This window comes from Neurospora crassa, linkage group II (genome assembly GCF_000182925.2).
Source record: "Neurospora crassa OR74A linkage group II, whole genome shotgun sequence".
Lineage (NCBI taxonomy): Eukaryota > Fungi > Ascomycota > Sordariomycetes > Sordariales > Sordariaceae > Neurospora > Neurospora crassa.
The window spans coordinates 3,233,783-3,257,507 of NC_026502.1; the positions used below are offsets into that span (position 1 = coordinate 3,233,783).

Sequence of the window (23,725 nt, forward strand, 5' to 3'; positions counted from 1 at the left end):
GTGTGTGCTGGTGTTGAGGTTGTGATTGGCCTGTCCTACATGTTTAAAAGTTCGACCAAGTACACTACCAAGTGGTGTAAGAAATGGGGGGCGCCGGTTACTAGCAATTAAATCATTTCTTTGCATGTCAACATCCAATACAACGTGGAAATATAGATGGATTAGAGACCAAAGGTGCTGATACACAGTAGATAGCATCGTCAGCCAAACCTGCGTCCTCTGCTATCCAGAGGGTACGTACAGACAATGATGGGAAGATGAGGAATCACGGCATGATTGATAAAGAAATAGAGGTGGTGCTTGTACAACGAATGTATGTGAAAATGCTCTGTTGATTTACGCCTTCATATTCCCAAAAGGAGTTCATTTCCATCCATCCATCCATCCATCCATCATCACGTTCATGTTCATATCCATAACCATACCCATAACCATATCAAAACCATTCCCTTTCCAGACCCCTTTTACACCTAAACCCAAAAACATGACAACAACCAAGTAAGCAGTAGCTAAACCTCCCATAACCCAGTATCCATCTTATGCTCTTTCCCATCTATCTAACCACGCTACATAGGTAGCTAACTAACAAATCCCCAACCCCAACCTCTCCACCGCATACCCCGGCCTTCCCCCAACCGTAGGCGTATCCATATCCATATCCGTATCCATATCCGACGAGTGGCATGGCTGATCCACACTTGCTCCTCCTCGCTTACCACCACCATTTACTTTCAAGTACTTCTTGTAGACGCTGTTGTTGTGGTTATTGCCCCCATGTTGTTCTTCCCCATCCGCACCACCACCACCAAACGTAGACTCGTTATCACCAGCAGGGTCATCATCATAGCCAACACTGCTCGCATCCGACATCTCCACGTCCCCGTTGTACACGGACGAGGTGTCGAATACAGAGTCCTCGGATAGCATAGACTCGGCTTGGGACATGATGCTCGTCATGCTGGTGACGGATTCCATGCTGGGGGTGTGGGGTTCAATGTGAGGAAGGGTGGGTTCAGGGGTGAGTGTGGCGCGGGACGACTGCTGCTGCTGATGGGGCTCGGGTTGCTGATGTTTCTGGGGGGGTGATGGTGGTGGTGGTGATTGTTGTGTTTGTGTTTGCTGTTGCACCAAGGGCAGTGCTGGAGCAGCAGCAGCAGCCACGGGCGTAGACACTGCAGGCACAACAGGCCCAGGAACAGGCAAAGTCGACATGGAAGAAGGAGGCAAACTCAAAGCCGGCCTTAGCCTTCTCCCGCTGCTAGTAGTCGGCCCCGGCACCGGCAACTGGGGTATTTGCAATGCCACAGCCGCAGCCACAGCTGCCGCCTTGTTCCCAGTAACAACAGTCTGCACCGACTGCGCCTGCGTCTGCGCCCTCGTCCTCGCCCTGCTTGGCGGCACAGGCACCGCCAACACCGGCACGCCCACCATGGCCTCCTTTCTTTCAGCAGCAGCAGCAGCAGCAGCAGCAGCAGCTACCGCGTTCGATAGCTCCGGCCTTGCCGTCCACGGCACCACCGGACTCCCGCACTCCTCCAGCTCCGCGTCCTCGGCATCCTTCCCAATCGTCCACACCCACCTCCGCTTCTTCTCCCTTTTCTTTCCTTGCAAGCCGCGGTTCTTGCGTATCCCCCCGCTCGTCGGCGAAAGCGAGATGGGCGTCGACGCGTGCATGCCCGCCATGCGCCTGCGCATCTCCTCATAGGGTCCCGGAGTCTGGCCCCCGTCGCGGGTCTCGTTGCCGCCGGTGTAGGCCATGGTTTGGTCTAGCAGCTCCTCGCCCTCTGACGAGGAGGAGCATGATGATGAAGATGAGGATGATGAGATGGACCTAGCCCCCGTGGGCGTGGTGGGCGTCCCGGAGTCTTCGGCTAGCAGGTCCACGTGCGACTTGGTGTACTTGCTCGTGGTAATAGTCTCGCACAGCGGGCTGTGGTAGGCCACCCGCCGAGCGGCCTTTTCCTGGAGCCGGAGCGACTGCCGTCTAGATGAGTTGGGGGATTGGCAGGTTAAAGGTGCGAGAGGGCTGTTGCGAAGGATGCTGCGGAGGGAACGCGGGTGGGTGTAGGGGAGCTTGACGTTGGATGGGAAGGTGGTTCGCCTCCTGGGCGTTTCTGAGCAAGAAGCCATCTCTGATGCCTGTGAGGTGGAGGTAGTATTGATGCTAAGTGACGGCTGTGCCATGCTGTAGTTGTTGTTTGTGTTGTTGCTGGAATCAAAGGTGAACACGCGAGGGCCGTTCTGTTCTTGCGGCTGGGCGGATAATGGTGGTGTCGCCGTCATGGCACTAGGGAAGATCATCTGGCTTTGTGCTGTTGCAATGGCAGGTGACATTGGTTGCGCCGTCAGAGGAGTGTCGAGATATGGGCCCAAATAAGGCGTTTGTAGACGACGGTCCTTGGATACTGCTGCTCCGCCATTTTGGCCAGCCTCCTGGGTTTGGAGGCGCAGCATCGGCTTCCCCCCTGATAGCGCTGTTGCCGGGGCATGCTCCTGGATTGGCGTCGACCTATCCACAGCGGTGGCGTAGACATTCGACAGCGTGTTGAAGGCTGTAGGAGACTTGACATCCACGGCGGCGGCCAGCGTCCTGGATGTCCTGACACTCGAACCATTAAAGGTCTTGATCTGAAGGGAAAGCCTTGGCCTCTTGGGTGGGCTGCTGGGCTGGGATTGATGAGTCGACATTTCCAGAATGTCGGGTTGGTTTCTCACTCGGTTTGTTCCGGTTCCCGTGCTTGCTTCTCTCAACCCTTGTTGTTTATAACCGTTTGCAATGGAAGTATGTACTTCCTTCGAGAGAGAGGCAAACCAAATTCCACAGAGTCGTCAAAGCCCACCAACTGAGCAACTGGCAGGCTGGAGACCCTCTGAGGAATCTAGAACCGGTAAAGCGAAAAACAACAGAGAAGAATAATAAAAAACGTGCGTAGGGGAAGGGGGGATGCCGAGGGGGGGACACGGGCGGCTATATAGAACGGTAGTAGTATAGTAAATGATGTGACATGATGGGCCCAACGAGCAGCAGATCCTTTTACGTGTGCCGGATAGTAGTGTCACTATGTGGTACGGGTGCGTGCTGGTGGCGACGGCGGCAAGTAGGGTGGGCGGGAGGGCTGGCGGATCAGGAAGGGCAACTATTGACGGACGGAAGACCAGTCGTTGCCAGTTGGTGGTAGATGAGTTAGTTAGGTTGGTGAAAGATACTGTACACTAGTCTAGGTTGTAGTGTGGTATGAAAATATGGGAGAGAGGGAGGGTCTGAGGAGGGGAAGCGTTGTGGAAGCGCCATGAGCCATGCTCCTCCCATGCTCCTCCTCCTCCTCACACACACAACACCCGCCCAGCAACAACAACAACAACAACAACAACATTTTGAACTGACGGAGGACACACTCCTCGAAGCCCCGTCGCCGCGCGGTCCGTCATCCATGCCCCCGTCCTCGAGGCCATCCTACTATCCACATGCATTCCCCGACGGGAAGTCTAGGAGGAGCTGATGAAACCGAAATCGCACAGTAACCGGCAACACCCAACCGGTTCATTCCTGTTTGTCTGGATCGATCCAGTCGTGTGTGATGTATGACAAGCTCACAACTCATAAGAAAAGCCCCTCGGCCCCCCCTCCCTCCTCAGTACTTCCAGCTGGGCGTACAATCCCTTCCATTTCCCCTCTATTCCAATGTTCCTCGGTGACGACGACAAGGATATGGGGAAGAAAAGAAAAAAAAAAAAAAAAAAGAAGAAAAAAAAGAACAGAACAAGGGAACGCAAAGGATGGTGACACCACTGTGAACGCAGACGGACAAAGGTCTGTGGTTGGTTGGTTGGTTGGATTTTGGCCCTCTCTTCATCACCACGCCGCCGTCCATGAACTGTCCACCACCACAGTCCATCACCAACTGAACCCACCCCCGGCTCCCCTGTCGATGCCTTGTGTGTATGGTGCAGGCGCAAGCGCCCACACTGACCAATAGTAGCCACAGATTCTAGGATGCGGACGCTATGCGGGTACAAGTCACATCGCGTCTAATTCTTATTTTATACATAGAAACCGCACTTGGCCGAATTCGGGAGGTGGCTTGGAGGATGGGCGGGCGGCCCATCTTGGACACCTCAAGTCCCATCAGTTTTCCTGTTTATCGGTTGGATCTTCGAACTGATAGGCGCCGCAAGCTGAGACTCCTTCCCCCAGGGATCGATCCTCACTCGAACGGTTCTCGCCGCCGTCGCCGTCAAAAACAGCTTCAGAGAGAGACACACACACACACAACAGTGGAATGCCATGTTTCCCGCTGAACGCTGCATGTGTGGATGAATCAATCGTCTTTTGCCATCCAATTCTTCTCCTCACGAGTCGACTTTATAAACGCTCATCTTCTCCTAGACTCCGGTGTCGTGAAACCTGTCGCATCAATGTTTTTTTTTTTCCCTTTCCCACAGTATGTCCCCACATGGCCAAAAGTCGACCCAGTCTTTTCCCTTTTGCTCTTGTTCTTTTTTTTTCTTCCGAGGTAGGAAAGGGTTAGAAAGATCAGATGGTCATGAGGGCACATCATCTTCATTCGCCATCAGTGTAGTGTAGGATTACACTAGATGTCCCCGTGTTTAAAAATACTTACCTACATACCTACCTTAGGCATGTGAACAGGAACGGAGTATCCTTACGTTAGCACGCCTTCGCCAGAAAGGAGAAGAAGAAGAAGAAGAAGAAGAAGAATAAGAGGTGGAAGTTTCCAAATTTGGCATCACAGGTGCACTGGAAGGTGAATATAGAGGATTACAAAAAAAAAAAAAACGTGCTGTCCAGGCCTTGTGTTAGTTGTCTGGGCACGGACGGACACGACGAGGGGCGAGACTTGGGTTGGGGAGAGACTTGAGCCGAGCCGAGAAACAACCACACCACCACCATCACCACCACTATGTACCACCGATATACATTGACTGACGACGGATGAACCCTACACTATACTAAAGCTTCGGCTGCGGCTGAGATCCACATACATAAGCAGACCAGACAGAGAGATCCGTACACAAGATACGGTGTCAAATGTCGGACGAGTGTGAGCCATCCAATCCCCCCCCCCCCCAAAATCTTCACTCCATGTCCCAACGTGTCAAACCCATGGCGTTCTCATGGCTGTTTTTTTCTTCTTCCGTCGGGCCGCAGTACTTAAGTCAATGCAGAAAATCTACACTAAGGTAGGAAGTCGATGGAAGGCCACGTAATGTACGATTACGTCCGTGGGCGTTGATGACGGACAGGGAATAATAATGATAATAATAATAATGACGAAAGCGCAAGAAGCGTGAAAGAAAGTACCACCGGGACCGGATGGCTTACTTTGCTGTGGCGTCGTTGTCGTCGTCGTCGTCGTCGTCCGTCGCATCGTTGGTTCCAGCCTATCCAGCTCGATCATAGATAGTTTCTCGGTTGCCAAGATAGGATAGTTCCGATATGTCTTACAGCAGTCATCATTTGAGAGGGTATCTTCATCGCAAGTCGGGAGGCCGAAGCTCCGTCTGACTGCTGAGCATGTGGACTACCTACTCCCCCCGCCATCCAGCCTGATTACTCTTTTTCCGCCGAACGCGCCGATGAAATCCGACCAAGCTTCTATTTCAAGCACAGACGATTTGACCGCTCAAAGGGTTCGCTGTGTGTGCTGTGCAAGTGTTCCGCATGTCCTGACCACGTGGCTGGACGAGCCGCATTCGTTCATGACTTGTTATGTGCAGCTATCTCCAGTGGGATTGGTACGTTCAAATATAGACGAGTGGATGGTTAGCTTCCTTTTGCTGCAGTGGATGATCAAGTCTATCCCGTGATTTTGCTCTGCCATAATGTCAGATCATGACTGAAAGACGATTCCTTTTTTTTTTTTTTTTTTTTTTTTCCTATTATTACAGTCGGTCGTAGCTTGGGTATTGAGCGGTGATCTGATTGCTTGCTGCCACGCCGCCAAAACCAAGTTCTTTCGTTTCATACCCAAGAGCAGGTAAATAGTAGAGCGAGGAAATGGACTCCCCTTCTCACAACAAGCTCCGATGCAGCTTGACATTCGCAATCTGGCGATCCTTGAACGTCTTCTCCTCCCCTTCCTTCCAGTATTTATTCGGTCTAATGCCTTGTTCCCGCCACTTCTTGGGCGGCTTCACGCCCAACTCGGCATACCTCTGCCAAATCTGCTTTCCACGCTTGAACCACCTCTCCTGGCGCTCAATCTCCTCTTCCGGGTCCGGCCGCCACTTGCTCTTGAGGATCCTGCGGATCGCCTCGGGCGACACCTGGAACTTGTTGGACAGCACTTCGGTCGTGTACTCCTCGGGGAACTGCTTATGCAGCGCCCGAATGCCCTCCAGCGCGTCGGGCGACAGCTTCTTGAGCGGCTTCCAGCCCTCAGGGAACTTTTCTTTCAAAGCGTTCTTCTGGTGTTGCCAGCTCTCTCGCCTGGGGTGGGCCGGGTTGTGCTTTTTGGGCTCCTCGAGTGACGCCCTCAGTTTTTGCTGCTGTTGCTCTTGCTTCCGCGCTTGCCTCTCGGCCTCGTCGGGCATCTCTTTGCCCATTTTGGCATAGAGTTCTCGACGCTCCTCTTCTGGTAGGTCTCTCCACCTGTTCTTCTTCTTTGTAGGCTCTGTGTGGTCTCCTTCTTCTTGCGATGCGTGCGCTCCGTGGTCTCGCCTGGCTTTTTTCAGCTCTCGAGGCTTGTGGTCTTGACGTCTTGGAGGCTGCTCTCCCATCCAGTTCGGGTTGGCAGGAGCATGGGTTTTTCGGAAGAGCAGTTTTGGGGCTTTCGGTTTCTCTGTGGCCGTTGATGTCTCCTCGGAGACAGCCTCTGTGGAATCGCTTCGGGCAGCGCGCGTTGTGTGTAGAGATCGTGTATGAAAAGGTAGAGATGTAGTCATTTGCCGGCGGAAGCCAGGAAGCGCTCTTGGGGTGACTTGTTGAGATGAGGGTACTTGGATGTTGGCGACGTTTCGCACAAAGATCCGCAGCGCGGCGGTGTTGCAAGAGCAACTCATTGTGATATGACGGGCAGTAATATTGAGGAAAAGGTAAAAGTGATTGTTTGGCTAGTCAAATTGATGGCGGCTCGATGGGAGAAGAGCCTGAGGTGAACGTGATGGCTTCAAGTCTTGCGGTTCTGGAAATTGTCCAAATGATGGCGACAAGGAACTTGAAACGATGATAAGATATCGACGTTGGCGGTTTTCGAAAAATTTCCCCAGGGTCCTCGGACGCCAGAGGCCTTGCTTCAAGTTGCCTGCCCACTGAAACTCATCCTTATGGGGCATTTTGTTAGCGTGCATCGGTCTCCCTAGCACTGGCGCCCCACCAGCGCCCCGTTTTCCTTATCTAGTATAAGTCTTATCAGTAACGCCTCACTGCGTCAACTCTGCCCTGGTTGCTGACAGTTTCTAGCATCGTTTACTTTGTGTAACCTCAAGCTTGAAGCTGTCGTGATCGTCTCAACCAAGACCGCTGACACTCTTCAATTTTATGTTGATGGCTTCAACTCCTCACCATAACACAAGAGGACCGTGGACTGCATCTGGCCTCGGGCCATGCTGGGATGTCTTCCCTTGAGATCACCAAAATGTGGGGAAGATGGCATCAATGAATCCCTCAACCATCATTGCTCCACGGCATACAACCATAACTTGGAGCGGGGATACATGTCAAGTGAATATCTGCATAGTACAGCTTACCGTTACTGGTTAACAGACAAAGTAGTTGCCAAAACAACTTATTCTACTCCGGCTCTTCTACCCTACATCGACGTGGACATCGCAGTCCCGACTATCAACAGTGAAGACCTCACCGAGAAAAACGACCTGTTGCCCCAAACAGTTCTTGGTATTTGATATCATATTGATCTCATCCCAACGAGGCCAAAGTTAAAACAATTCTGCCACTTATCTTGTCGGATTTCTCTCACTGGTTCCGGGTTCTCAGTGCCAACAGAGACAGACAAGTTCGCCTAGTCAAGCTTCCAAGTGGGAAAATGTCTCCTCGAAATTGTCACAACTTGAGTCTCTGCTTAAAGAGCTTCGAACCACCATCTGATCACGACTCCGGCTTACTGTTCACATCTCGATTTTACACTTTTAAAGTCTTGTTCAGAAAGTAACCCATAGTTTCCATTGAAACCTACAAGAAGACACCTACCTCAACATGTGCTCCAACAACAACAACAACCCCAACCGCAAGAACATCTGGGGCTACACCTTCAACTGGACCCCTTCCCACCTCACTTCCACCGACCTCCACCCTCTCACCCTCTCCTACGACAAACTGACCGATGACTGTCTAGACGAAATCGACGCCCTCGGACTTCTCTCTTCCTCCTCCTCTTCCTCCTCCTCATCCAAGTCCTCCCCTTCCCAAAATAGCCATCAATGCCCCCTGCACCACTACCAACCCATCGACTTCCTCCACCTCCTCCTAACCCACCACCCCTCCTCTCCCTCCCTCTCCACCCTCTGGACACACCTAACCACCATCCCCGCCTGGGTCTCCTACCCGTCCATCGTGCGCGGCCAAGCGGTCTTTTACCGGTACGTCGGGCCCGCCATCACTTCCTTGACTTTCCATTCTCTCTTGGGGGGGGGGATGGCTTCAGCGCGTGTGGTCGAGACACTAGCAAGAACAGGGGGGGTTCGGGACGCGAGTGGCTAGACGGAGATTACTGGAGACGTTTCAGCATATTTTGGATGTTACTGAGGGGGTGGGGTCTATGGACCCTAGTGGTGGTGGTGGTGGTGGTAATCATTGGGGTGACGAAAGTGGTAGTGATGGGGGAAGGGGGTGGAAAAGTACGGTCCGAGTGAGGTTTTTGCATGGGATGGTGAGGAGGAGGAGGATCATGACTTTGGGGTTGGCTGCTCGGGATGATAGGGATGGGAATGGAGGAAAAGGAGGAAAAGGAGGAAGAGGAGAAAGAGGGTACTGGGACTCACGCAAAAATGGGGAATCCCAATCAACGACCTAGACAGCATCGCCACCATTGCCTCCTTTTCCTCGGCCCTCATCTGGATGGGCCTACCCCGTCAAGGCATCTTTTTGACCTCACCAGAGATCGAGGATTACTTGGCCTTGTGGCGGTACGTCGCTTATCTGATTGGCGTGCCCGACACCATCACCATCACTTTACCCTCTTCTTCCGGTGGGCATGGGCAGCAGAAAATCATCATACCCTTCGGAGGCGCCCAGGAGGCCAAGGTGGTGATGGAGTCAATCGTGCTTTTCGGAACTCAGCCATCCCAGCGAGACGTCCGCCGTGCTGGCCAACAACATCATCGCCTCCTTGGCGAACCAGCCACCCCTGCGCAGCTCCGAGTCGTTCTTGCGGGCGCAGGCGTACTGGTTGAACGGCTCCAGTCTGTGCAAAGCCTTGCATATCCCGAAGCCGGGAGTGTGGTATACCATGTTGGTTATCAGTCAGTGTTTGTTTTTCATGGTGTTTTGTTATTCAAGGCAGGCGCATTATCTTTTGTTGAAATGGGTCCCGTCATGGGGTGGTGGACCCCAGAATGATGGGACTGAAGAAGTTGTTACTGGGGAGGAAAGGTATAAGAGGGTGAGAAGGTGGATGAGGAGGAGCGTGGTTGTTGAGATGGCAGGTGGGAAGGAGGCGGGGTTTGGGTTTGAGTGGGTGCCGGAATGGGAAAAGTATACGGGCTCTGAGAGGGGTGGGGAGGAGGGAGGAGGTGGGAAGGGGAAGAAGAAGAACGGGTTGGAGGGACTGGATTGCTAGCAGGAATGGTGGCTCTGAGTTTAGGAGTTTTAAGGCGTTTTTGGTTGCGAGTACAGTTCTGGGGTACCTTGTCTGTGTTGGAGTTAAAGGGTTGTTGTTTCGTCGATGATGGTCTAGGCTGGGGCCCTTTGGATTGGCGTATTGCTGGGTTTTGCATATCATTGTTGGGAATCGACGACGTTGTCAAAACTCAGGTTCATGATCATGATATCAGGGAAATGGTGATGAACTTGCGGGATAATCTAATCTACCAACGAAAGGTGGAAGAGATAGCTAGAGCCATAGTCGGTTGTCCGCCAAGCACACCTGTCATGTCACTATAGAACAGCATAAATGTTTACATGCTAGAGTTGATAGCTATGCACTAGTTTGACTGTATTTGTGTACTATCAAATGCTCTCAGTCCATGAGACCTATGCTCCAGACTAGAGACCGGATGAAATCTTGCAAACCCAATTTTTGTTTACCCTTTACAAATATGCAAACATGCTTTGATAACGCCCGTGACTTGCCTTCCTCTGACCCCATCCACTTTGTGCGAATGCTGGTAATGGTGAAGAATATGTTGCTCGTCCAGTACATCCGGTAACACCAACCCCTAAACGCCCACGCCCGCCAACCTTGACATCCGATTATGTGACTGATCCCTTCCTTGCGTTACAAAAAGGTGGATAAGATATGATTAGAATCGTTCAAAGAGAGTTTGAAAAGAAAAGAAAGAAGTTGCTGATCCGCTCGCTCAAGCATAATGCATCAACTCGACGGGCGGCCTCGCGGTATGCGCAAAGATAGGTCTCGTCCTGGGCGAGTCCGACACAGGGCTCATGTCGATATCGCCATCGGCATCCGCCTCATCCGTCATATCGTCGACGGTGACACAAGGCAAGTCGACTGCCGGGCCGTTAGCCTTGCCATTGCTAGTCTGAGCCTTCTTCTCAGGCTGGAAGATGAGCGTCGAGCTACGACTCCTGTTCTTCCTCGCACCCTCCTTGAAGTCGCCACCGGCACCGGGCCTGCTGCTGCTGCCGCCATCGGAAGCCGGGGAAACGGGGGCCTTGACATCGGCATCGATGCCGTTGGGGTTGTTGTGGTGCCTCAGCTTGGCAAGGGCCTCGGCGAGATCCTCGGCGTGCACCATGGTGTTGGGAGCATCCTCCATGCGCTGCTCCCAGTCGTGGGGAGGGCTCGGGGGCGGGCTGATGAAGAAGAGCTTGCCGGCATCGGGCAGAGCCAGATGCTTGTCGGCGGCGGATACGTCGATGGGGGTGGGCTGACCAAAGTAGACGCGGCAGCGCTCGCCAAGGATGGCCTCACCGTCCCAGACGGAGCGGACGGCAATAGCGGCTTGCTCGTCAAAGAAGGTGACGATGATGCGGCGGAAAGACTTGAGCGGCGACCAGGCGAAGATGGGTGCCGTTTGGCTGATGAGGTCGCGGATGGTCTGGAGGTTGTCGGCGGAGAAGACGTCGAGCGAGTTGATGTTTGTGAAGATGAGCGTGTTGGAAGGCGGCGTGGGCTGGCTGAGAGGAGGAAGGTTGGAGAGATCGAGGCTGAGAGACGAGCCTTTCCTCGAGGAGCGGCCGGTGGAGGATCGCGAGAGGGAAGCAGGGCGGAGATCGGGGGACTGCTGGAGCGACTGCTCGCTGGGCACTTGTTGCTGTTGTTGCTGTTGTTGTTGGGGCTCCATCGTGATGGTTGTGATTGTGTTGTGGTGGTTAGAAGCTGTTGATGTAATAGCGGCGGGGGGACTTGGCTATTCAGTGCTCGAGTTGGGCGCACTAGGTGATGGGTTACAGATAGTGGTGTATGTAGTATGGTAGGAGAAAAGCTCGAGTTATTGAGGAGAAAAGGCAGGAGAGAGTTGGATGGGTATCCGCGATGTGTTTATATTTGCGGTGATGGTTGATGATCGAAAACGGAAGGTCGGGTTGTTGGAGGAACAGAATGGAAGGCAAGCACGCAGTTTAAGAATCGTTGGCGATAACAGCAGCAGCGGCACAGCGGAGTCGGCGTGCGTGTACGGGCATAGTAGGGCAGCCACCTACCTCTAGGAATGCAAGGCACCCGACGTTTGAATGCCCTCTGCGGTGAAACGGAAGAGGCGCCCGGCGGGGGCGTGCATGCCGCCCGTGTGAATTACAGTACAGTAGAAACCTCTGTTCGTGCATGTAATCCGGGCAGCCATTTCCCATGCATTTAGAGGGCCCATGCATTTACATTCCTATGCCAAGACTAGCTATAATTACCACCATAAATCGACCAGAATCACCAGAATCCTTCCAAAATAGGATAAATTTAAAGCTATTTACACATTTAGGGATCCGGGTAATCACCTTCTTTACTTAAATTAATATACTTCCCCTTATAAAAGTCTAGAAGAGTAGTCTATTTAATACGTAATATAACGTATACTTCCACCTTCCTTTTTATTCTTCTAAATACCTATACGTTATTAAAATCAAGTATATCCTTTTTAACTACCCAATTAAATAAATCAACAATATTTAGTACTACCTCCTTAGCGCTAATAATAGGAGGTAGAATAAATTCTCTATTGTCCTCTTTGTTTTTAGTAGTATAAATATTTTAAGTTTTAATTAATTAATTATTTACAACGTAATTAAATACTTCCTCTATAATAATAGGTTTACTAGGTACCTCGTCTTTATTAATAGAATTTATAAAATTAACTAAATCTATCCTCTCTTTAACCCTCGTTATTACCTTCTTAAAAACCTTTTTAAAGTTATCCGGCCTATTTTCGAGGAAGCTACGAAGGTCCAAACTCTCCTTTAGGCCCAATATAGTAAACTTCTTTTAGCAATTAATAATAGTCTATCTTTTAATTCTATTATATTAAGTATTCAAAACCCAATTAAAGGTATACCGTAAGTTTATTTCTTTAAAGGGGTCCTACCCTTTATTACTAACTTTAAGGTATAGTTATTTAAAATAGTAATAATAGTAGTATAATTTAAAGGAATTAATAATACCCTAATTTATAGGTTAATATATAGATGTAACGTTGGGGGGTAGGTATATAATTGTAATAATAGAAGGGGAAGGCACTAAAGTTAAATTTATTTGATAATTAGAAAAATTATTAAGGATAAGTATAATCCGTTAACTAGGCTTTTTGCGGTTATAATAAGTATAAAAGGATTATAACTATTTTACTATAATTATACTTATTATCTATACCTTTTTATTATACTTCTATACTATTCTAGTAGTATTGTAATTAAATTACTTTAAAGTATAAAGTACCTTTACCTTGCCTATTACCTATATTTTAAATTAATTGTTATTGGTATTGTTCGTTGTAAAGGTAAGAGATATATATAATTTATTACGTTTGGTACTAGGTTTAATTTAATTGGATAAACCGAAGTTTGGAGTATAGCGTTAGAAGAGCCTAGTTTTATTTATATTGTATTGGTTACCCCGTAGGAAGTTCGCTACGAAATTTCGTAGTTTAATTATTTATTTAAGCATATAGGGATCTTTAATAGGTATAGAAATAGCTTTATTAGCGAAAGTATTCTTAAAGAGATTGTACCGGCGGTGAAAGAGGGTATACTATTTTTTGCTAAAGTATAGTACTATATAGGAGTTCGTTAGTTTATTGTTTCGGGCTTTTAGGTATTAAAGCTATAAATCCCTAATTTTTTACTATAGAATTTCGATAAAGGTATTAAATCCCCGAATTTCAATACCGATTTACTACTAATAGAGTAAGTACTCTAAAATTAGCTATTCTCCCTTATGTATGTAGGAAGCTTATAATTATTAAGAGTCGAAATTATTAAATTGTAGGTTGAATTTCTTATTAAAATAATACGAGATTATATATTGTAGGAAGGAGAGATCTTATTTCTATTTAATTTATAAGGCGGTAGTACTTTGGTTAGGGTGGGGAATTTTGTTGTAGAACTACTTTTAAAATAGGAGTTTTTATATTTATATAAGGGATTTTTAATTTGTAAGTTCGTAGCGTTTGGGGGGCGCCTTCTTTCTACTATACGCTATAATTTTTTAAGGAAGTTACTATATAGTAAATTTATTAGCGATAGGACTTTTAAAGGCAATAAAGGGAGGGGATTTTAATTACTTATATATGCTAATACCCTAGTAATATTATAATTTACCTAATATAGTGTAATATGGTGGTTAATTTAGTAAAAAATCGGGAATTTTGGCAGTCTTACTATACCTGTTAGATTAGAAATTGGACCAGAAGTGCCACCTGTTGGGGGGGCTGTCAGGGCTGTTAAGGGCTGTCAAGGACCGTCAAACTGTATATCTACTAATTTAGCGGGCCGCCAGATGTGCAAATATGCATTTTAGCACTTGCCCATACTAAATAATTGCGGACTGGCAGTTGCTAGCATTTAGAGGGTGTTATGCATTATCAGGTGCATGCACGAGCAGGGGTTTCTACTGTAGAGGTAGGTGATCACCCGCTGGGATGGGGAGGATGGAATCGCCGTACAGGGGGGGCGGCGGGGGGGCTCGGACGGGGGAGGTACCTGGTAAGGCCAGCAAAGCCGCCCTGAAAGATGGGGTTCACTGGATGGTGATGGATGCTGGTTGGATGGCTGAGCACGTCTCTCCAGAGGGGGTGACATGTGTTCGCCAATTGTTCGTCTTGGTCATCAACTGAAGCATTGGATCTGAAGTGTGCCAAGCTAAATCTCGCGCGTCCCGGGCCATCTCGCAAGAACGAGTTGTTTGTCTTTTCTTTGATCCGAGCCGTCCAGACATTCTATGGTAGTGTACCTTAGGTAGACATCCGGTCGTAACCTCCTCGCCACTTCGTGCTGTGAAAGTCTCATCAGCGAGACGCCTCCCTCCGCCCCCGGAAGGGAAAATGGTATGGAGGTTCGGAGACGCCCAGACCAATTCAAACACCCTAGTATCCTACAACGAATTGCACTGGGAAGTTGCAGACATGTTTTGCACAGCCTCAACGGTACCTGTTCTGGACTCGGCGCCCATCCGGATCTTCACTCAACTTGCTGAGTCTTTGTTGTTCGGATTGCCCGGCGTGCGTCTCAGTCTTCGTCGCAGCTTGATACTTGGCTGTGGTGCACTAACATGGTTGCTGCGCATTTGCTAGGGGATCTGATGGGAATGTGGGATAGCGTTGCGGTGCACTGCATATCCCCCCCGTTTGCACAGCAGTGCCTGCTAAGGGAGGGCTCCCAATCTGCAGCTGTTAGTGGATACTTAGGATGAGTCTTCATCAACAGCGGTAACCCCTGTATATTGCTAACATTCCATATCATCATTCAAGCTCAAATCTCAACCTCATCTCCGCCGCCATGCTCAGGGCAGCACGCTGATGACGAGGTTCCAGGTTTTGCCTGTCAACAACCAACTCCTGATTGTGGGACATTGGATGCCAATGTTGAGGCTCCTGAGGCTCAGACTTGGCTTCGCAATTGGATTCCTATCATTCAGCACACGTGCAATCTCCACATTACCAGCCAGCCCCATGGAAGTCTTCCCTTGGGCTGTTCTCTCATGTGATAGTATGGGATGAGCGGGCAAATATTGAACAAGACCACAAAGCCACTCCCTCTCAGTCCATCAAAGCCTGTAAAACCCCATAGTCCATATCCCAGCCCAATAACTGAATCCACCGCTATAATTGCCCCCCGAAAGACCCCCCTATTTTCTCGATTTTTTTTTTACTCAGCCTTCACTGTTGGGCGTAGTCAGAGGGCTCTGCTCTGGGGCTAGACAATTCCAACGACTACACGTACTACAACTAAGACAAGACATCCCGGTTGCCATATGATGATAATCCAAGACACAAAGTGTAGTCATTTGGGCAACACCAACAGAAACAGGTTAGTGTCTAGAATGTACCCAGATGAGATTTCTCTCTCTCTCTCTTCCGATCGATGAGGAGATTTCTCCAGACAACACTACACTACGGGTACCCCAAAGTTGGGACGGACAGTAAGTAGTAACCCAGTGAACTGAAAAGAACACTACTCCGCTCTCTTTTTGCACAGCCCCCTTTTCCCCCTCTTTCTTCTTCTTCCAACAACAACCTTGAACAGCTACAGTACACTAGGTACCTCCCTAGACCTGGTAGCACTTGATAACATTCCCAATGACTTTCATACTCTCTCTTTTACAACTCCATTCGATTCAATTGGAGTCCTCCTCAAACTTGAGCCCTGTAGTGTACAGTACCTTTATGGCGAAAAAAAAGCGAGGCAATTAACGAACTTATACCAGGGAGGGCATAACATCAGGTGGCGCCACACAAATGTACCTAGGTATGTAATTCGCCTTCATATGAGGCTTGACGGACGGCAAACTCGGGAGATTGGATATTATAGCAAGGCGCAGCAGCAAGACAACAACAACGAAAAAAAAAAACAAAAAAAAAAAAAAAAAGACCCTAACCAGCCGAGGTTTCCCAGGAAGATAAAATCAAATTATTAAATGTCCACCATCTCAACATAACACACACCTTAACACTACCTTATCCCACCTAGACGTACGTACGTACGTACCAAGTACATAGGTAGGCAGGCAGTTGGTATTGTACACACTACGCAGTAGTCAAGGTAGCACGTACATATTGTACTTGCATGTATGGTATGTATGTAATCCGGGGGGTGGTAGTGTCGAGGTATTCTAGGTATGTAGTGTAGAATAGTACTCATCCCACTGGTACCTACATACCTAACACACCTTGGTACCTTGCCGTTGGGACTTTCCCCTCAGCCTCCTTCCCTTTTCGTCAACTAGAAGTATATACCTAGCTATCAGTGAAGAAGAAAAATTCATCTCTATCTCTATCTCTACGTACTTAGTGTACAGTGCATGCACCACCCCCTTTCGGCCTTGTCCTATTATTTATTAGGCCGAAGACACACATCGCAAAGACCAACATACATGTCGGCCTTTTGGGGATTAGTCTACTGTGCTCTATTCCTTTTTTCTTCTTCTCCAAGTCTGTGGGGGTTTTTTGCCAACGTTATCTCCAATGACAGACAGACTGAGTAGCAGGTATGTGATATGCTGTGACCATATCGTGGCTGAGCGGGAGGGGGAAAAGTGAGGCGATACGGGCTTGAATTACGGCGGTTTAGGATGGATATCGAGTGTTCGGTCAAAAAGTGGGCATCATTGTTACTTATTACTATCTCGCCTGTGTAGTGTGGTGACATCAAGTGAATAGGGTGTTGTTGCCCCAGGTTCAGCTTTGGGGTTTTATCTTGATGACTAACAGGAGATGGAAAACATGGGAGAAGAAAGGGTTTGAGATATGACAGACGACATGCAGTTCAATGGTCTCGAACCTATGTGTAGACTCAAATTGTCATGAGATTTGACACAAACTTAAAGTTGAAATGTCAACAGGCATATCCACACAATCAACGTACAGTTAACTCTGTTATCAAACGAGGCGTGAGGAAAGAATGAATGCATTTCCCTAAATAGTATATGTGACCCGACCAAAGATAAACCAACGAGAGATATCACTCATCTTTTTGTTCCCATCAAACGCCGTTCATTAAGCCCTGTTCTTAACCCTTGACACGCACGTCTAGTCTATTAGCCAAACAGACATGAAATTCTTCCTCTATTCCGCATCCATAGCGTCCTCATCAACCTCCTGCTGGAGCGCCGCGGCATCCAGCAGAGGCGCACCCAGCTGCTTGGCACTCCGGGGCCACACCCTCTTGTACAAGCTGACGCCCACAGAGTCCTGAGGGTTGATGCGCCCGTCAAAGGTAGCCTTGAAGTAACCGTGGGTACCCAGCGCCTCCTTGATGAAACCGCTCCTGCCACGCCTGGTCCACAGAGGCAGAGCCTTGAACCACTCAACGTCCTCCCTGTTGAAGAACATGTAGCGGATGGTGACAATCTTCTTGTGGATGTGGTACGGGTGACCGGTAAGGATGGCACGCTTGGCGACGACGCGCGATGTCGAGGGGGGCAGGGCAGTGCCGGTGGCGACGAGGCTGAGCGGCAGATTGGAGACGGGCTCGCCATCTTCGTCAAGCACGGAGCCCGGCACTTGCCTCTTGAAGAAGAGGGTGGGTACAGCACCCCATGTGACAGGACCCGTAAAAGTAGCGACAGCCGACTGGCCGGGGTGCAGGTACCGGCAGTACTTGTGGACGTCGTTGGGAGTGTTGCCGCCCTGGGAGAAGAGCGGGTTGATGACGAAGCGGCGGGGACCGCACTGTATGATCAACTCCTCCTTGGCCTTGATGGGTGCGGCAGCGTCCGCGCTCAGGTTGATGAGGAAGTTGACAGCAGTCTTCTTGTACTCGTGCCTGAGCAGGGAGAATAGAGTGACGGGCTGGCTGGGGTTGTAGGATTGCTGGATGGTCGCGGGCACGTCCTTAAGGTAAACGTGGACGCGGGTACCAGGAGCAACACCTCCGACAAGGGCTTCCCTAGACGCCCTGATCTTGGAGGCCTGGTAGTCTTGGATCTTCAACAAGCGCTCCCAATCCTCTGGCTGGTATGCGCGGTCCTCATCCTCCTGCCAAGGGCTTGACCTCAAGCTCTTGAGACCTCTGTACTTGGCTAGACGTTCACGAGCAAGAACGTGGGGGTGGAGCTCGATCTCATCAGGGAACTCGAGGTCATCCTGAGCCTCATCCCGCTTTTGCTTGCGGAAAGCCTCTAGTTGCTTGGCATCCTCATCAGCATCAGGTTGGATGAAGCCGCCCTCAGTTTGTGGGTACTCGGTTTGTCCGGCTTCTGTTGGCGCGTAACCAGCAAGACCCTCCTCGCCATCCTCTGGCCTGGCGGCCTCTTCCTCGTCGTCGTCCTCCATCTCATCGTCCTCTTCCATATCTGAGCCGGAATCAGACACATCGTCGTCTAGGTACCACGCAGCCTGGTACTTTGATGTACCCTTGGGAAGCTTCTTTGGCGCAGTATAAGCCTCGGGCTCCTCCTCTGAGAAGTAATGGTGGTCGTCCAACAAAACACCCTTCTTTGAAGTCGTCATTGTGGTCATTCCGTCGTTCATTTCGTCATCGTCGTCGTCCTCCATGCGAACCTCCTCGGGCGCAAGGTCGACAAGATCATCGCGGTCGTCGGTAGGCTGGTCGAGAATCTCCTCAGCGCCCTCCTCCACGTTCATGCCCTCCTCTCCACGTTTCCTCCTGGCCAAGGGAGCTGCTGTGATCTTCTCAACCTGGAAGGTGCCCCAATCGCCAACCTGCACCAGGCGGTCGGCCTTCAAGCCCTTGCCCCTGACGACACCGGTAAGCACGGTAGACTCACCAAACTTGACCTCCTCCACAAGCATCCAACTCCTCTCGTCTCTCCAGCGAATGCCCTTGGGTGTAGTGCTGCATAGCGAGCGCATGAGGTTGGAGCATTCCTGTCTGTTGTCGAGGCTGAAGACCTTATCCTGTTCGGGGTGGAAGTGGGTGATGTAGGACTTGAGAGACGAAAGAACGGAGAGTCTCTGCTTTTGGGGCTCGATCTTGTTGAGGCCCTGGACGACGGTGAAGAGGGTAGAGAGACCCTGGCTTTCAACGCTGCGCAAGATCAGCTCGCCAAGTTCATCGACCTCTTCCTGCGCGGACAAAACGAGAACGACATAGTCGGCGACTCTGGCAGCGTCCAGGCAGGCGGTAAGGTCGCGCTTGAGGGGGAAGTATTGAAGCTTCTGCTTGAATCTGTCGACGGGAACGCGGAATGCGCCCTCGGGCACCTCGGTCTCGATATCAATGCTGGCGTTCAGGCTCTTGATGGCTTCGGTAGCGTCACCGTCGCTGCACAGGGGGATAACGGCCACGTTTCTGGGGGCACCATCCTTGCCGGCGAAAATGGAGGTCTCCTGGAGATGTTCCTTGTGTTTTTGCAGCTGAAGCTGCTTGTTACGGTTGCGACGGTCGAACTTGGACATGACTTGTTGATGGGGGGTCTTGCGCACACCTCTCTCCTCGGCTACCTTGCCTATAGAATGTTGAAAGTATTAGCGCTGTGTGGACGTTGTCGACCTCTTTATATGCAGCTGTATATTCATGTCTGCTTGGGCTTGGTGCGCCAAAGTTGGGTGAAGTAGAGCATAGTCCAAGGCAACAACCTTGGCATGAGGCACGGCTGTTATATGCAATCCGTACCTTTGGCAGCATTCCGGAGAGCACCCTTGGTAGAATGGCGTGACTTGAAGGGCTTGTTCGACGCCTTGGTCGTCGGCCGATGCGAGTGGCCGCTCACGGCGCCGGGCATATTGCTGGAATCGCCGCCTGCTTTGAACCGAAAAGGGAGCGAGTTTGACGCCAGGATGTTGGACCTGGGGAGGCGATGAAGAGAAGAGGCTGGGGGGTTGGGACTGAAAAGAGATTTCGAGAACCTCTCTGGTCACAATCCGTCTATCGAGTATCGAATAAAGTGATGGGGACAATGTCAATGGCGGGGCACTCGTTGCATTTTTTTGAGTTGTGCGAACATGGGCGGCCGTCTCGCTACTTATCTTATCGGACTCTTGTACGCAGTGGAGCCAATGATCGCTGCGGAACAGCTGCCCCATCCAACTTTTTAGTGGGTCCGGCCCCAAAAAAGTTGTCGAGGAAAGGAAACATTCAAAGTGCCAAAGCGAGGGACAGACACGGGCACACCGAGAAACCGCCAGACCAATTCCATATTCAGCCCCCATCCATATCCCGTCGCCGATCCAACTGTCCTAGTCCACCACACATATTACCCATTCCCATTGTGTCGCGTCGACCCATTGGCACCATGGAGACTACAGACAGGGCCGAAATCTCCCTCTCGAGGGCAGAGCAGCCCAGCGGCGCCGTTGCCATCAACAACGTCCGAAGCGAGTTCCGATCAAAGGCCGAGGCCAACAAGATCCGCAAAGTCAAGGCAGCAGAGAAGTCGTACGGCCGTGGTCGCAAGATCGATGTCAAGAACGTCAAGGACAAAAAGCTCAAGCGCAACCTTACCAACCTCGAAGAAAAGTACCAGACGGCCACGCTAAAGGCCAAGGAGGCCGAAATCCTTCTCGAGAATGCCGGCGGTTTCCTCGAGGCTGAACATGAGCTTGTGAGTAGCCATGGCTTGGGAGTTTATAGCCTCTTGCGCGATACTAACCGCGCTGGTCACGATAGGAACGCACATACAAGGTTCGCCAGGAGGACATCGTCAGCGAAGTCAACATTGAGGTCGCCCAGAAAAAGTTCGACTTGAAGCTCGACCAACTAGGCCCTTACATTTGCGATTTTTCGAGGAATGGCCGGGATCTGATTCTGGCAGGACGAAAGGGCCATGTCGCTACGATGGACTGGAGAGACGGCAAGCTGGGCTGTGAGTTGCAGTTGGGAGAGACCATCAGGGACGTCAAGTGGCTACACAACAACCAATACTTTGCCGTCGCTCAGAAGAAGTACACCTACATCTACGACTCGCAGGGCGTCGAGCTCCACTGCCTAAGGAAACACGTCGAAGTCTCCCACCTCGAATTCCTCCCCTACCACTTCCTGCTGGCCACCCTGGGCACAAACGGCCAGCTCAAGTACCAGGACACATCGACCGGTCAGATCGTCACCGAAATCGCAACGAAGCTGGGCACACCCGTTTCCATGACACAAAACCCCTGGAACGCTATCCTCCATGTTGGTCACCAGAACGGCACAGTAACGCTATGGTCGCCCAACTCGTCAGAACCTCTGGTCAAGCTCCTTGCCCACCGTGGTCCCGTACGATCCATGGCTGTCGACCGCGAAGGCCGCTACATGGTGACAACAGGACAGGACTGCAAGATGGCCGTTTGGGATATCCGCATGTTCAAGGAGGTCAACAACTACTTTACCCGGGCGCCCGCTTCGTCCGTCGCCATCTCAGATACCGGCCTTACCGCTGTCGGCTGGGGCACCAGGACAACGGTCTGGAAGGGTCTCTTCTCGAAGGAGAAGCCGGTACAAGAAAAGGTCCAGTCTCCCTACATGACGTGGGGCGGTGAGGGCAAGCGCGTCGAGCGGGTGCGGTGGTGCCCCTTTGACGATGTTCTCGGTGTCGGCCACAGCGAAGGGTTCTCGTCCCTCATCATCCCCGGCGCCGGCGAGGCCAACTTCGACGCCTTGGAAGTCAACCCGTACGAGACCAAGAAGCAGAGACAGGAGGGCGAAGTCAAGCAGCTGCTCAACAAGCTCGCGCCCGAGATGATTGCGCTCGACCCCAACTTTATCGGCACCCTCGATTTGCGGTCGGCGAAGCAGCGGGAGGCGGACAAGGATCTGGACGCCGGGCCGCCGGATCTGGAGGAGGAGATGCGCAACCGGGCCAGAGGCAAGAACAGCGCGCTCAAGAAGTACCTGCGGAAGCAGAAGAAGAAGAACATTATCGACGAGAAGCGGCTCAAGGCCGAGGAGATGTACAAGCAGATGCAGGAGAAGAACGGGGAGAGGCACAAGGAGAAGGTGGCCGAGCTGGGGCCTACGCTGGCCAGGTTTGCGAGGAAAGAGTAGAGCATGAAAATTGGTGGGAGGGGTGGAAGAACAGAGTACATGATGATACCCAGAATCAGTCACTTAATGAAACCAAAGACGGTCAGTCGACCGGATGCTGTGCTGATACTATATTTGTTTACTTGATATGCTTACGTGTATGTGGAGACTCATCTTGTTGCTTGATAATCTATTCAAAAGTAAAAATCAAGACCTACGCCTTACATGCATCAAAGTCTTTACCTGACTGTATCGCTCTCTAAGCCCAATGATACTTTTATACCGTCCCCGTTACGCCATTTTTCGTGCTTCTCGTCCTTCTCTTTGTATCTACGTTCATGCTACCGTCAACATAACACACTTTCTCCATCCTCTCCCCGCTACAAAGTCTTCCCCCTTTACAGCAACTTCAAGTGACCAGTGATCTCATCAACCAAGCTCTTAGGCGCCGGACCAACGCCCAGCACGGTCCTGGACCCAGAGGCAATCTGCGTACGGCCAGCATCCTGAATCACCTCAGCAGTGACGCCCAAGCTGCGCGCCTTGGCCATCAGCTCCAGCATCTCATCCTCGGTCTTGGTTTGCACGGCGATCTTGGCCTGGCCGTTGCGCTCCCACTGACGGAGCAGGCGGGCCGACAGCGACAGGGGCTCGAGCTGGGCGGCAGAGAAAAGGCGCTTGTAGCAGGCGAGGGTGGCGTGGGAGCATTGAGCTGCGATTTTGCCTGTTTGTTTTCCACCACAGCAACACGTCAATAAACCGAAGGTTAAGGGATAAAGTAGAAAAGAGATATCAGAAAAAAAAAAAAAAAAAACATACCCTTGGTCATGCCCAGATCCGTCCTCACAACCAAGACCAACTTGCACTCCTCAGTCGGATCCAGTCCCAACTTGGGCGCCGCCTTCTCCTGCTGCTGCTTCTTCTTCTTTTTCTTCTCCTCAGCGGCAGCAGCACCGCGCGCGCGCAAGCCCTGGCGCTGATCGGCCTCGAGCCCGTTGGCCCAGTTGGGCGCGTGGTCTAGTATGTAATCGTCCTCGTCCACCTCCGACTCCTCGCTCTCGACGGGGTCCTGAAAGTTCCGGCGCCGCTCCTCCTTCAGCTCGGGCGGGATCAGGTAGCCGCGGATGGCGTAGACGCCGAGCACGAAGCCGGTGATGAGCGAGATCATGGAGGTCGAGAGGATGACCATGGAGGGCATGGCGTTTGGAATGTCGGACATTGTGGCGGTTGTGAGGGCGGTGGTGAATTTTTCTGTTTTGGTGGTGAAGGGTCGGCGGTGATGTTGATACGGCGGTGCTTGATGAGGAACTACTACTCGCGGTCTGGAGTTTGTGATGGTGGCAGTAGTTGTTGTGGCGGTCGAGAAAGCGAATCGATAGTTCTTTGTGACACTGACGGAAGCTCGTTGTTGTCTTGGAAAATCTAGACGGACTCGGAGTGCTGCTCCTGCTGCTGTTCGAGTTGGAAGAAGGGGGATGACGTGCATGGGTTGTTGACAGCAGGAAGAAGCCAGCGGAA

General features: G+C 51.0%; 7 protein-coding genes across 7 annotated transcripts; 2 read left to right on the top strand and 5 right to left on the bottom strand.

The window, feature by feature from the left end:
• Positions 1–143: 143 nt before the first annotated feature.
• Positions 144–3,711, bottom strand: NCU01509 (hypothetical protein). Its single transcript, XM_951865.3, has one exon. It carries the CDS (start codon positions 2,686–2,688, stop codon positions 583–585), a length of 2,106 nt encoding a protein of 701 aa, XP_956958.2. The 5' UTR covers positions 2,689–3,711; the 3' UTR covers positions 144–582.
• A 2,148-nt stretch (positions 3,712–5,859) lies between these two features.
• NCU01506 (hypothetical protein) lies at positions 5,860–7,227 on the bottom strand. The gene has a single exon (XM_951862.2). It carries the CDS (start codon positions 7,021–7,023, stop codon positions 6,034–6,036), a length of 990 nt encoding a protein of 329 aa, XP_956955.1. The 5' UTR covers positions 7,024–7,227; the 3' UTR covers positions 5,860–6,033.
• A 949-nt stretch (positions 7,228–8,176) lies between these two features.
• Positions 8,177–9,758, top strand: NCU01505 (hypothetical protein; the record flags this gene model as incomplete). The annotated part of the gene is made up of 4 exons (XM_951861.3): positions 8,177–8,559; positions 8,681–8,828; positions 8,900–9,421; positions 9,483–9,758. 4 exons carry the CDS (start codon positions 8,177–8,179, stop codon positions 9,756–9,758), a joined length of 1,329 nt encoding a protein of 442 aa, XP_956954.3.
• Positions 9,759–9,971: 213 nt separating this feature from the next.
• Positions 9,972–11,831, bottom strand: NCU01504 (calcineurin binding protein). The gene has a single exon (XM_951860.3). The coding sequence runs from the start codon at positions 11,443–11,445 to the stop codon at positions 10,498–10,500; it is 948 nt and encodes a 315-aa protein (XP_956953.1). The 5' UTR covers positions 11,446–11,831; the 3' UTR covers positions 9,972–10,497.
• Positions 11,832–17,030: 5,199 nt separating this feature from the next.
• NCU01503 (pre-rRNA processing protein Tsr1) lies at positions 17,031–20,182 on the bottom strand. Its single transcript, XM_951859.2, has 2 exons — positions 19,880–20,182; positions 17,031–19,712 (listed from the first exon to the last, which is right to left on the bottom strand). The coding sequence occupies exons 1-2, from the start codon at positions 19,986–19,988 to the stop codon at positions 17,368–17,370; spliced, it is 2,454 nt and encodes an 817-aa protein (XP_956952.1). The 5' UTR covers positions 19,989–20,182; the 3' UTR covers positions 17,031–17,367.
• A 166-nt stretch (positions 20,183–20,348) lies between these two features.
• NCU01502 (small nucleolar ribonucleoprotein complex subunit) lies at positions 20,349–22,418 on the top strand. Its single transcript, XM_951858.3, has 2 exons — positions 20,349–20,807; positions 20,873–22,418. The coding sequence occupies exons 1-2, from the start codon at positions 20,499–20,501 to the stop codon at positions 22,226–22,228; spliced, it is 1,665 nt and encodes a 554-aa protein (XP_956951.1). The 5' UTR covers positions 20,349–20,498; the 3' UTR covers positions 22,229–22,418.
• Positions 22,335–23,710, bottom strand: NCU01501 (mitochondrial peptidyl-tRNA hydrolase Pth2). The gene is made up of 2 exons (XM_951857.3): positions 23,027–23,710; positions 22,335–22,931 (listed from the first exon to the last, which is right to left on the bottom strand). The coding sequence occupies exons 1-2, from the start codon at positions 23,691–23,693 to the stop codon at positions 22,606–22,608; spliced, it is 993 nt and encodes a 330-aa protein (XP_956950.3). The 5' UTR covers positions 23,694–23,710; the 3' UTR covers positions 22,335–22,605.
• Between the last annotated feature and the right edge of the window lie 15 nt (positions 23,711–23,725).